The sequence below is a fragment of the Oncorhynchus masou genome, unplaced genomic scaffold, assembly GCF_036934945.1.
Source record: "Oncorhynchus masou masou isolate Uvic2021 unplaced genomic scaffold, UVic_Omas_1.1 unplaced_scaffold_1441, whole genome shotgun sequence".
NCBI lineage: Eukaryota > Metazoa > Chordata > Actinopteri > Salmoniformes > Salmonidae > Oncorhynchus > Oncorhynchus masou.
Genome location: NW_027004379.1, coordinates 30,001 through 43,056, shown reverse-complemented (window position 1 = coordinate 43,056; position 13,056 = coordinate 30,001). Strand labels below are relative to the sequence as shown.

At 43.0% G+C, this 13,056-nt stretch overlaps 1 protein-coding gene across 1 annotated transcript in view; it reads right to left on the bottom strand.

The window, feature by feature from the left end:
- The window catches only part of LOC135530858 (uncharacterized), a gene marked incomplete at its 5' end in the record, with an annotated part of 55,708 nt that overhangs the window by 14,679 nt on the left and 27,973 nt on the right, over positions 1-13,056 (bottom strand). The window contains 6 exons of the mRNA XM_064959030.1: positions 2,124-2,253; positions 4,121-4,206; positions 4,860-4,989; positions 7,381-7,430; positions 8,427-8,576; positions 9,546-9,716. Of these exons, the coding sequence (XP_064815102.1) occupies positions 2,124-2,253; positions 4,121-4,206; positions 4,860-4,989; positions 7,381-7,430; positions 8,427-8,576; positions 9,546-9,716 (717 nt within the window). The remainder of the gene's footprint in view (positions 1-2,123; positions 2,254-4,120; positions 4,207-4,859; positions 4,990-7,380; positions 7,431-8,426; positions 8,577-9,545; positions 9,717-13,056) is intronic.

Here is a 13,056-nt window from a genome sequence, read left to right as displayed (position 1 = left end):
AGACTCATTCAGATGCTACTGTTGCTATTCCCCCCCAGGGTTAACCAGACTCATTCAGATGCTACTGTTGCTATCCCCCCAGGGTTAACCAGACTCATTCAGATGCTACTGTTGCTAGGGTTAACCCCCCAGATGCTAGGGTTAACCAGACTCATTCAGATGCTACTGTTGCTATCCCCCCAGGGTTAACCAGACTCATTCAGATGCTACTGTTGCTATCCCCCCAGGGTTAACCAGACTCATTCAGATGCTACTGTTGCTATCCCCCCCCCAGGGTTAACCAGACTCATTCAGATGCTACTGTTGCTATCCCCCCCAGGGTTAACCAGACTCATTCAGATGCTACTGTTGCTATTCCCCCCCAGGGTTAACCAGACTCATTCAGATGCTACTGTTGCTATCCCCCCCAGGGTTAACCAGACTCATTCAGATGCTACTGTTGCTATCCCCCCAGGGTTAACCAGACTCATTCAGATGCTACTGTTGCTATTCCCCCCCCAGGGTTAACCAGACTCATTCAGATGCTACTGTTGCTATTCCCCCCCAGACTCATTCAGGGTTAACCAGGGTTAACCTCATTCAGATGCTACTGTTGCTATTCCCCCCAGGGTTAACCAGACTCATTCAGATGCTACTGTTGCTATTCCCCCCAGGGTTAACCAGACTCATTCAGATGCTACTGTTGCTATTCCCCCCAGGGTTAACCAGACTCATTCAGATGCTACTGTTGCTATTCCCCCCAGATGCTAGGGTTAACCAGACTCATTCAGATGCTACTGTTGCTATTCCCCCCCAGGGTTAACCAGACTCATTCAGATGCTACTGTCCCCCCCAGGGTTAACCAGACTCATTCAGATGCTACTGTTGCTATTCCCCCCAGGGTTAACCAGACTCATTCAGATGCTACTGTTGCTATCCCCCCCCAGGGTTAACCAGACTCATTCAGATGCTACTGTTGCTATTCCCCCCCAGGGTTAACCAGACTCATTCAGATGCTACTGTTGCTATCCCCCCAGGGTTAACCAGACTCATTCAGATGCTACTGTTGCTATTCCCCCCCCAGGGTTAACCAGACTCATTCAGATGCTACTGTTGCTATCCCCCCCAGGGTTAACCAGACTCGTTCAGATGCTACTGTTGCTATCCCCCCCCAGGGTTAACCAGGTTCATTCAGATGCTACTGTTGCTATCCCCCCCCAGGGTTAACCAGACTCATTCAGATGCTACTGTTGCTATTCCCCCCAGGGTTAACCAGGCTCATTCAGATGCTACTGTTGCTATCCCCCCAGGGTTAACCAGACTCATTCAGATGCTACTGTTGCTATCCCCCCCCAGGGTTAACCAGACTCATTCAGATGCTACTGTTGCTATCCCCCCAGGGTTAACCAGACTCATTCAGATGCTACTGTTGCTATCCCCCCAGGGTTAACCAGACTCATTCAGATGCTACTGTTGCTATTCCCCCCCCCCCAGGGTTAACCAGGTTCATTCAGATGCTACTGTTGCTATCCCCCCCCCCAGGGTTAACCAGACTCATTCAGATGCTACTGTTGCTATTCCCCCCCAGGGTTAACCAGACTCATTCAGATGCTACTGTTGCTATTCCCCCCAGGGTTAACCAGACTCATTCAGATGCTACTGTTGCTATTCCCCCCCCAGGGTTAACCAGACTCATTCAGATGCTACTGTTGCTATTCCCCCCAGGGTTAACCAGACTCATTCAGATGCTACTGTTGCTATCCCCCCCAGGGTTAACCAGACTCATTCAGATGCTACTGTTGCTATTCCCCCCCCAGGGTTAACCAGACTCATTCAGATGCTACTGTTGCTATTCCCCCCAGGGTTAACCAGACTCATTCAGATGCTACTGTTGCTATCCCCCCCCAGGGTTAACCAGACTCATTCAGATGCTACTGTTGCTATCCCCCAGGGTTAACCAGGCTCATTCCAGAGCTTCAATCTGCCTTTACTGCATTGCAGAAAGCAATGGATGGAGGCTGTAGATTTTTAGTGTCCTACTGAGACCAGAGACCGATCGGCCCGGTCAAAAGTAGTGTACTATTAAAGGGAATAGTGGCGTCATTTGGACCACATCTATGTTGTGTGACAGTGTGGTGACTCACCAGGCAGGTCTTGACATTGTTGACCAGGGCTGTGCGTTTGAAACTGAGCGCGTCGGAGAACACAGAGAAGTCTGCGTCTCCCAGCTCACTGAAGTAGTCCTTACAGGTGTCCCGAGGAACCTTACTGTAGCTGCAGACATCAAATACAATATAACGCCTTTATATTCATACAATATACATAAACAAATATTCATCAGTAACTTCATTAACTTGTTTCATTAATCAGTAACTTCCCTGGTTTCATTCATCAGTAACTTCCCTGGTTTCATTCATCAGTAATTTCCCTGGTTTCATTCATCAGTAACTTAATAAACCAGTTTCATTCATCAGTAACTTCCCTGGTTTCATTCATCAGTAACTTCCCTGGTGTCATTCATCAGTAACTTCCCTGGTGTCATTCATCAGTAACTTCCCTGGTTTCATTAATCAGTAACTTCTCTGGTTTCATTCATCAGTAACTTCCCTGGTTTCATTCATCAGTAACTTCCCTGGTGTCATTCATCAGTAACTTCCCTGGTTTCATTCATCAGTAACGTCCCTGGTTTCATTCATCAGTAACTTCCCTGGTTTCATTCATCAGTAACTTAATAAACCAGTTTCATTCATCAGTAACTTCCCTGGTTTCATTCATCAGTAACTTCCCTGGTGTCATTCATCAGTAACTTCCCTGGTTTCATTCATCAGTAACTTCCCTGGTGTCATTCATCAGTAACTTCCCTGGTGTCATTCATCAGTAACTTCTCTGGTTTCATTCATCAGTAATTTCCCTGGTGTCATTCATCAGTAACTTCCCTGGTTTCATTCATCAGTAACTTCCCTGGTGTCATTCATCAGTAACTTCCCTGGTTTCATTCATCAGTAACTTCCCTGGTTTCATTCATCAGTAACTTCCCTGGTTTCATTAATCAGTAACTTCTCTGGTTTCATTCATCAGTAACTTCCCTGGTTTCATTCATCAGTAACTTCCCTGGTGTCATTCATCAGTAACTTCCCTGGTTTCATTCATCAGTAACTTCCCTGGTTTCATTCATCAGTAACTTCCCTGGTTTCATTCATCAGTAACTTAATAAACCAGTTTCATTCATCAGTAACTTCCCTGGTTTCATTCATCAGTAACTTCCCTGGTGTCATTCATCAGTAACTTCCCTGGTTTCATTCATCAGTAACTTCCCTGGTGTCATTCATCAGTAACTTCCCTGGTGTCATTCATCAGTAACTTCCCTGGTTTCATTCATCAGTAACTTCCCTGGTGTCATTCATCAGTAACTTCCCTGGTTTCATTCATCAGTAACTTCCCTGGTTTCATTCATCAGTAACTTCCCTGGTTTCATTCATCAGTAACTTCCCTGGTGTCATTCATCAGTAACTTCCCTGGTTTCATTCATCAGTAACTTCCCTGGTGTCATTCATCAGTAACTTCCCTGGTGTCATTCATCAGTAACTTCCCTGGTGTCATTCATCAGTAACTTCCCTGGTTTCATTCATCAGTAACTTCCCTGGTTTCATTCATCAGTAACTTCCCTGGTTTCATTAATCAGTAACTTCCCTGGTTTCATTCATCAGTAACTTCCCTGGTTTCATTCATCAGTAACTTCCCTGGTTTCATTCATCAGTCACGTAATAAACCAGTTTTATTTATCAATAATTTCATTAACCAGTTGAATTCATCAGTAAACAGAGAGAGAGATGAACTGTCCAATAGTATTTGCTTTGATTCATTTATTGATTAGATGATTGGTTTGTTTATTAGTTGATTTATTGAATGGTTGATTGGTTAATTGATTTATTTGTTGGTTGGTTGATGGTTGATTGATTGGTTGATTGGTTAATGGATTTATTGGTTGATTGGTTGATTGGTTGATTGATTGGTTGATTGATTGGTTAATTGGTTGGTAGGTTGATTGATTGGTTGGTTGATTGGTTAATTGGTTGATTGGTTAATTGGTTGTTGTTGATTGGTTGATAGGTTGATTGAATGTATTACATGCGGTACTCACTCGTAGTAAAGCAGCATGTCAGGAGGGTACAGGTTGTAGCTGGTGACATCTGACTCTTCCTGGATGTAGTTGTACATGCAGGTCAACTGTGGGTCACACAAACATATAATAATATTACGATTATTTATCAAATGAATAATCCCTTTGCATGCTGACTTCTCAAACAACTGTTGGAATACAACAATTACCGACCTCAGCAACAACAACAACAGCTGGTATTAACCTTGGTGATGAGAGGCTGACCAGAGTCTCTTTGAGTACGACAACAACGACAACAACAACAACAACAGCTGGTATTAACCTTGGTGATGAGAGGCTGACCAGAGTCTCTTTGAGTACGACAACAACAATGACAACAACAACAGCTGGTATTAACCTTGGTGATGAGAGGCTGACCAGAGTCTCCTTGAGTACGACAACAACAATGACAACAACAACAACAGCTGGTATTAAGCTTGGTGATGAGAGGCTGACCAGAGTCTCTTTGAGTACGACAACAACAATGACAACAACAACAGCTGGTATCTTTGAGTACCAGAGTCTCTTTGACAAACAACAATGACAACAACAGCTGGTATTAAGCTTGGTGATGAGAGGCTGACCAGAGTCTCTTTGAGTACAACAACAACAATAGCTGGTATTAAGCTTGGTGATGAGAGGCTGACCAGAGTCTCTTTGAGTACGACAACAACAACAATAACCACAGTGAAAACAACAACAACAACAGCTGGTATCTGACCTGAGTCTCTCTCAGTGCGACCCTGTTCTTGCCCTTCCTCCTGCAGGCCTTGACCAGTTTCTTGATCTTGGTTGTGGTCATACTGGCCACTCTGGTGCAGGTGAAGCCCTGGAGCACACTGGATGACATACTGGGGGGAAACACACACACACACACACACACACACACACACACACACACACACACACACACACACACACACACACACACACACACACACACACACACACACACACACACAGGTGTAGACACACACACACACACACACACACACACACACACACACACACACACAGGTGTAGACACACACACACACACACACACAAAGGTGTAGACACACACACACACACACACACAAAGGTGTAGACACACACACACACACACACGCACACACGCACACGCGCACACGCACACACACACACACACACACACACAAAGGTGTAGACACACACACACACACACACACACACACACACACACACACACACACACACACACAAAGGTGTAGACACACACACACACACACACACACACACACACACACACACACACACACACACACACACAAAAGGTGTAGACACACACACACACACACACACACACACACACACACACAAAAGGTGTAGACACACACACACACACACACACACACAAAACAATTGAAAATAACCATGAAACTGAGAGAAATTGCACTGAGACAGAATCAACACGCCCACATGACACTCCTCACTTCCTGGTTTTACAGGGCATTCTGAAAGTATTCAGACCCCTTGACTTGTTCCACATGTTGTTACGTTACAGCCTCATTCTAAAATGGATTACATAATTAAAGCATTTTTATATATATATCTACACACAATACCCCATAATGACTGGGGCGAAAACTGTTTTTTAGACATTTTTGCAAATGTATTACAAATAAAAAATAGAATACTTTATTTACATACGTATTCAGACCCTTTGCTATGAGAGTTGAAATTGAGCTCAGGTGCATCCTGTTTCCATTGATCATCTTTGACATGTTTCTACAATTTGATTGGAGTTCACCTGTGGTAAATTTAATTGATTGGACATGTTTTGGAAAGGCACACACCTGTCTGTATAAGGTTCCCCAGTTGACAGTGCATGTCAGAGCAAAAACCAAGCCATGAGGTCGAAGGAATTGTCCGTAGAGCTCCGAGACAGGATTGTGTCGAAGCACAGATCTGGGGAAAGGTACCAAAACATTTCTGCAGCATTGTGGGTCCCCAAGAACCCAGTGGCCTCCATCAAGTTTTGAACCACCAAGACTCTTCCAAGAGCTGGCCGCCTGGCCAAACTGAGCAATCGGGGGAGAAGGGCCTTGGTCAGGGAGGTGACCAAGAACCCGATGGTCACTCTGACAGAGCTCCAGAGTTCCTCTGTGGAGATGGGAGAACCTTCCAGAAGGAAAACCATTTCTGTAGCACTCCACCAATCAGGCCTTTATGGTAGAGTGGCCAGACGGAACCCACTCCTCAGTAAAAGGCACCCGACAGCCCGCTTGGAGTTTGCCAAAAGGCACCTAAAGGCTCTTAGACCTATGAGAAACAAGATTCTCTGGTCTGATAAAACCGAGATTGAACTCTTTGGCCTAAATGCCAAGCGTCACATCTGGAGGAAACCTGGTACCATCCCTACGGTGATTCATGGTGGTGGCAGCATCATGCTGTGGGGATGTTTTTTCAGTGACAGGGACTGGGAGACTGGTCAGGATCGAGGGAAAGACGAACGGAGCAAAGTACAGAGAGATATTTAATGAAAACCTACTCCAGAACACTCAGAACCTCAGACTGGGGCGATGGTTCACCTTCCAACAGAACAACGACCCTAAAGCACACAGCCAAGACAACGCAGGAGTGGCTTTGGGACAAGTCTCTGAATGTCCTTGAGTGGCCCAGCCAGAGCCCGGACTTGAACCCGATCTAGCATCTCTGGAGAGACCTGAAATAGCTGTGCAGCGACGCTCCCCATCCAACCTGACAGAGCATAAGAGGATCTACAGAGAAGAATGGGAGAAACTCCCCAAATACAGGTGTACCAATCTTGTAGCGTCATACCCAAGAAGACTCGAGGCTGTCATCGATGTCAAAGGTGCTCCAACAAAGTACTGAGTTAAGGGTCTGAATACTTACGTAAATACTTTCCGAATGCACTGTATACACTGTATATATCTCTGCGTATATATATATATATAAATATATCTCTGTGTATCTGTGTATATATATATATGTATATATCTGTGGATATATATATATGTGTATGTGTGTGTGTATATATATATATATATACGTATATATATATCTGTGTGTGTATATATATATATATATATATATATCTGTGTATATATATATATATCTGTGTATATATATATATATATATATATATCTGTGTGTATATATATTTATATTTATATATATATATCTGTGTATATATATATCTATATCTGTGTATATATATATATATACTGTACATCACAAGGTGCAGATGTTACCAGACTCACTTGTCAGAGTTGTCAATTCCTAGAGCCACTGTGTCAAAGAACAACACAGCCTGAAAATAAAAGAACAGTATTATAGTTTCTTAAATTCACTGTGTGTGTGTGTGTGTTCACTGTGTGTGTTCACTGTGTGTGTTCACTGTGTGTGTTCACTGTGTGTGTGTGTGTTCACTGTGTGTGTGTGTGTTCACTGTGTGTGTGTGTGTTCACTGTGTGTGTTCACTGTGTGTGTTCACTGTGTGTGTGTGTTCACTGTGTGTGTGTGTGTTCACTGTGTGTGTTCACTGTGTGTGTGTGTGTGTGTTCACTGTGTGTTCACTGTGTGTGTTCACTGTGTGTGTTCACTGTGTGTGTGTTCACTGTGTGTTCACTGTGTGTTCACTGTGTGTGTTCACTGTGTGTGTGTGTGTGTTCACTGTGTGTGTTCACTGTGTGCGTGTTCACTGTGTGTTTGTGTGTTCACTGTGTGTGGGTGTGTGTGTTCACTGTTTGTGTTTGTTCACTGCGTGTGTGTGTTCACTGTATGTGTGTGTGTGTGTGTTCACTGTGTGTGTTCACTGTGTGTTCACTGTGTGTGTGTGTTCACTGTGTGTGTTCACTGTGTGTGTGTGTGTGTGTTCACTGTGTGTGTGTGTGCTCACTGTGTGCTCACTGTGTGTGTGTGTGTTCACTGTGTGTGTGCTCACTGTGTGTGTGTGTGTTCACTGTGTGTGTGTTCACTGTGTGTGTGTTCACTGTGTGTGTGTTCACTGTGTGTGTTCACTGTGTGTGTGTGTGTGTTCACTGTGTGTGTGTTCACTGTGTGTGTGTGTTCACTGTGTGTTCACTATGTGTGTGTGTGTGTGTGTGTGTGTTTTCTGGGTGTGTCAGTGTGTGTGTCTGTTCACAGTGTGTGTGTGTTTTCTGGGTGTGTCAGTGTGTGTGTTTTCTGGGTGTGTCAGTGTGTGTGTTTTCTGGGTGTGTCAGTGTGTGTGTGTGTGTTTTCTGGGTGTGTCAGTGTGTGTGTGTGTTTTCTGGGGATGTCAGTGTGTGTGTGTGCTCCCCGTCACCTGTTCGTGTCTCCATGTCTTCTGGTTCAGTTTCTCCACCACCACACTGCTCTGAGAGAAGCCCTGCAGCAGGGACCTGGGGATCTCAGTAGACATGCTGTCTGGGACGTTCTGGAGAATACTGTCTGGGTTTGGGTTCACTGTGATCAACTGGACGGGGAGAATAGACACCACATCAACCAATCAGTCAACTGGACGGGGAGAATAGACACCACATTAACCAATCAGTTAACTGGACGGGGAGAATAGACACCACATTAACCAATCAGTTAACTGGACGGGGAGAATAGACACCACATTAACCAATCAGTTAACTGGACGGGGAGAATAGACAACACATTAACCAATCAGTTAACTGGACGGGGAGAATAGACACCACATCAACCAATCAGTCAACTGGACGGGGAGAATAGACACCACATCAACCAATCAGTCAACTGGACGGGAGAATAGACACCACATTAACCAATCAGTTAACTGGACGGGGAGAATAGACACCACATTAACCAATCAGTCAATTGGACGGGGAGAATAGACACCACATTAACCAATCAGTTAACTGGACGGGGAGAATAGACACCACATTAACCAATCAGTCAACTGGACGGGGAGAATAGACACCACATTAACCAATCAGTTAACTGGACGGGGAGAATAGACACCACATTAACCAATCAGTTAACTGGACGGGGAGAATAGACACCACATTAACCAATCAGTCAACTGGACGGGGAGAATAGACAACACATTAACCAATCAGTTAACTGGACGGGGAGAATAGACACCACATTAACCAATCAGTTAACTGGACGGGGAGAATAGACAACCAATCAGTTAACTGGACGGGGAGAATAGACACCACATCAACCAATCAGTTAACTGGACGGGGAGAATAGACACCACATTAACCAATCAGTTAACTGGACGGGGAGAATAGACACCACATTAACCAATCAGTTTGTCGGTCAGTCAAACATCCATCCTTTTATCCATCTATATTTATAAGCATTCAGCTAAGAAATGTTTATCACTGTTATAGAATTAACTGGAAATACTCAACAGTTCCCATAGGAGGAACCAAAAGGTTAAGTGGGGAAGACTTTAACTGCGACACGGTACCTGAGTGACGAAAGTCTGGATTAAGATCGTCGGGGCGGTCTGCATGTATGTTATGAATGTGGGATCCTGGGACGCGTAGAGGAGTTCCGTGCCGTTGATGCTGCCTAAGGTTGCCGAGGGAACACCGGTCACCAGGGAACCCAGCGCTGTCAAGGTGGATGCGCTGTTGATCTGACAGGAAGAAGAGATGAAAACGACAACACGGATAAGTATATGAAACAAACGAAGGAAGGATTTGATAATCTGATAAAAAGGAAGAAAATGGTGAACGACGACAGAATAATGATTAAAGTACAGATGCTATGATATCATCAAAATACCGCACACCTGCTGTGGTGCTACCAGCAACAACAACCAGTACCAGGTGATTAACTAACTACCACAACAACAACCAGTACTAGGTGATTAACTACCACAACAACAACCAGTACTAGGTGATTAACTACCACAACAACCAGTACTAGGTGATAAACTAACTACCACAACAACCAGTACTAGGTGATTAACTAACTACCACAACAACACCCAGTACTAGGTGATTAACTAACTAACACAAAAACAACCAGTACTAGGTGATTAACCAGCTACCACAACAACAACCAGTACTAGGTGATTAACTAGCTACCACAACAACAACAACCAGTACTAGGTGATTAACTAACTACCACAACAACACCCAGTACTAGGTGATTAACTAACTACCACAACAACAACCAGTACTAGGTGATTAACTAACTACCACAACAACAACCAGTACTAGGTGATTAACTACCACAACAACAACCAGTACTAGGTGATTAACTAACTACCACAACAACACCCAGTACTAGGCGATTAACTAACTAACACAAAAACAACCAGTACTAGGTGATTAACTACCACAACAACCAGTACCAGGTGATTAATTAACTACCACAACAACAATCAGTACTAGGTGATTAACTAACTACAACAACAACTAGTACTCGGTGATTAACTACCACAACAACAACCAGTACTAGGTGATTAATTAACTACCACAACAACAACCAGTACTAGGTGATTAACTAACTACCACAACAACAACCAGTACTAGGTGATTAACTAACTACCACAACAACAACCAGTACTAGGTGATTAACTAACTACCACAACAACAACCAGTACTCGGTGATTAACTAACTACCACAACAACAACCAGTACTCGGTGATTAACTACCACAACAACAACCAGTACTAGGTGATTAACTACCACAACAACAACCAGTACTAGGTGACTAACTACCACAACAACAACCAGTACTAGGTGATTAACTACCACAACAACAACCATTACTCTGTGATTAACTAACTACCACAACAACAACCAGTACTAGGTGATTAACTAACTACCACAACAACAACCAGTACTAGTTGATTAACTACCACAACAACAACCAGTACTAGGTGATTAACTAACTACCACAACAACAACCAGTACTAGGTGATTAACTAACTACCACAACAACAACCAGTACTAGGTGATTAACTAACTACCACAACAACAACCAGTACTAGGTGATTAACTACCACAACAACAACCAGTACTAGGTGATTAACTAACTACCACAACAACAACCAGTATTAGGTGATTAACTAACTACCACAACAACAACCAGTACTAGGTGATTAACTACCACAACAACAACCAGTACTAGGTGATTAACTACCACAACAACAACTAGTACTAGGTGATTAACTAACTACCACAACAACAACCAGTACTAGGTGATTAACTACCACAACAACAACCAGTACTAGGTGATTAACTAACTACCACAACAACAACCAGTACTAGGTGATTAACTACCACAACAACAACCAGTACTAGGTGATTAACTAACTACCACAACAACAACCAGTACTAGGTGATAAACTACCACAACAACAACCAGTACTAGGTGAATACCTAACTACCACAACAACAACCAGTACTAGGTGAATACCTAACTACCACAACAACAACCAGTACTCAGTGATTAACTACCACAACAACAACCAGTACTAGGTGATTAACTAACTACCACAACAACAACCAGTACTAGGTGATTAACTAACTACCACAACAACAACCAGTACTCAGTGATTAACTACCACAACAACAACCAGTACTAGGTGATTAACTACCACAACAACAACCAGTACTAGGTGATTAACTACCACAACAACAACCAGTACTAGGTGATTAACTACCACAACAACAACCAGTACTAGGTGATTAACTAACTACCACAACAACACCCAGTACTAGGCGATTAACTAACTAACACAAAAACAACCAGTACTAGGTGATTAACTACCACAACAACCAGTACCAGGTGATTAATTAACTACCACAACAACAATCAGTACTAGGTGATTAACTAACTACAACAACAACTAGTACTCGGTGATTAACTACCACAACAACAACCAGTACTAGGTGATTAATTAACTACCACAACAACAACCAGTACTAGGTGATTAACTAACTACCACAACAACAACCAGTACTAGGTGATTAACTAACTACCACAACAACAACCAGTACTAGGTGATTAACTACCACAACAACAACCAGTACTAGGTGATTAACTAACTACCACAACAACAACCAGTACTCGGTGATTAACTACCACAACAACAACCAGTACTAGGTGATTAACTACCACAACAACAACCAGTACTAGGTGACTAACTACCACAACAACAACCAGTACTAGGTGATTAACTACCACAACAACAACCATTACTCTGTGATTAACTAACTACCACAACAACAACCAGTACTAGGTGATTAACTAACTACCACAACAACAACCAGTACTAGTTGATTAACTACCACAACAACAACCAGTACTAGGTGATTAACTAACTACCACAACAACAACCAGTACTAGGTGATTAACTAACTACCACAACAACAACCAGTACTAGGTGATTAACTAACTACCACAACAACAACCAGTACTAGGTGATTAACTACCACAACAACAACCAGTACTAGGTGATTAACTAACTACCACAACAACAACCAGTATTAGGTGATTAACTAACTACCACAACAACAACCAGTACTAGGTGATTAACTACCACAACAACAACCAGTACTAGGTGATTAACTACCACAACAACAACTAGTACTAGGTGATTAACTAACTACCACAACAACAACCAGTACTAGGTGATTAACTACCACAACAACAACCAGTACTAGGTGATTAACTAACTACCACAACAACAACCAGTACTAGGTGATTAACTACCACAACAACAACCAGTACTAGGTGATTAACTAACTACCACAACAACAACCAGTACTAGGTGATAAACTACCACAACAACAACCAGTACTAGGTGAATACCTAACTACCACAACAACAACCAGTACTAGGTGAATACCTAACTACCACAACAACAACCAGTACTCAGTGATTAACTACCACAACAACAACCAGTACTAGGTGATTAACTAACTACCACAACAACAACCAGTACTAGGTGATTAACTAAC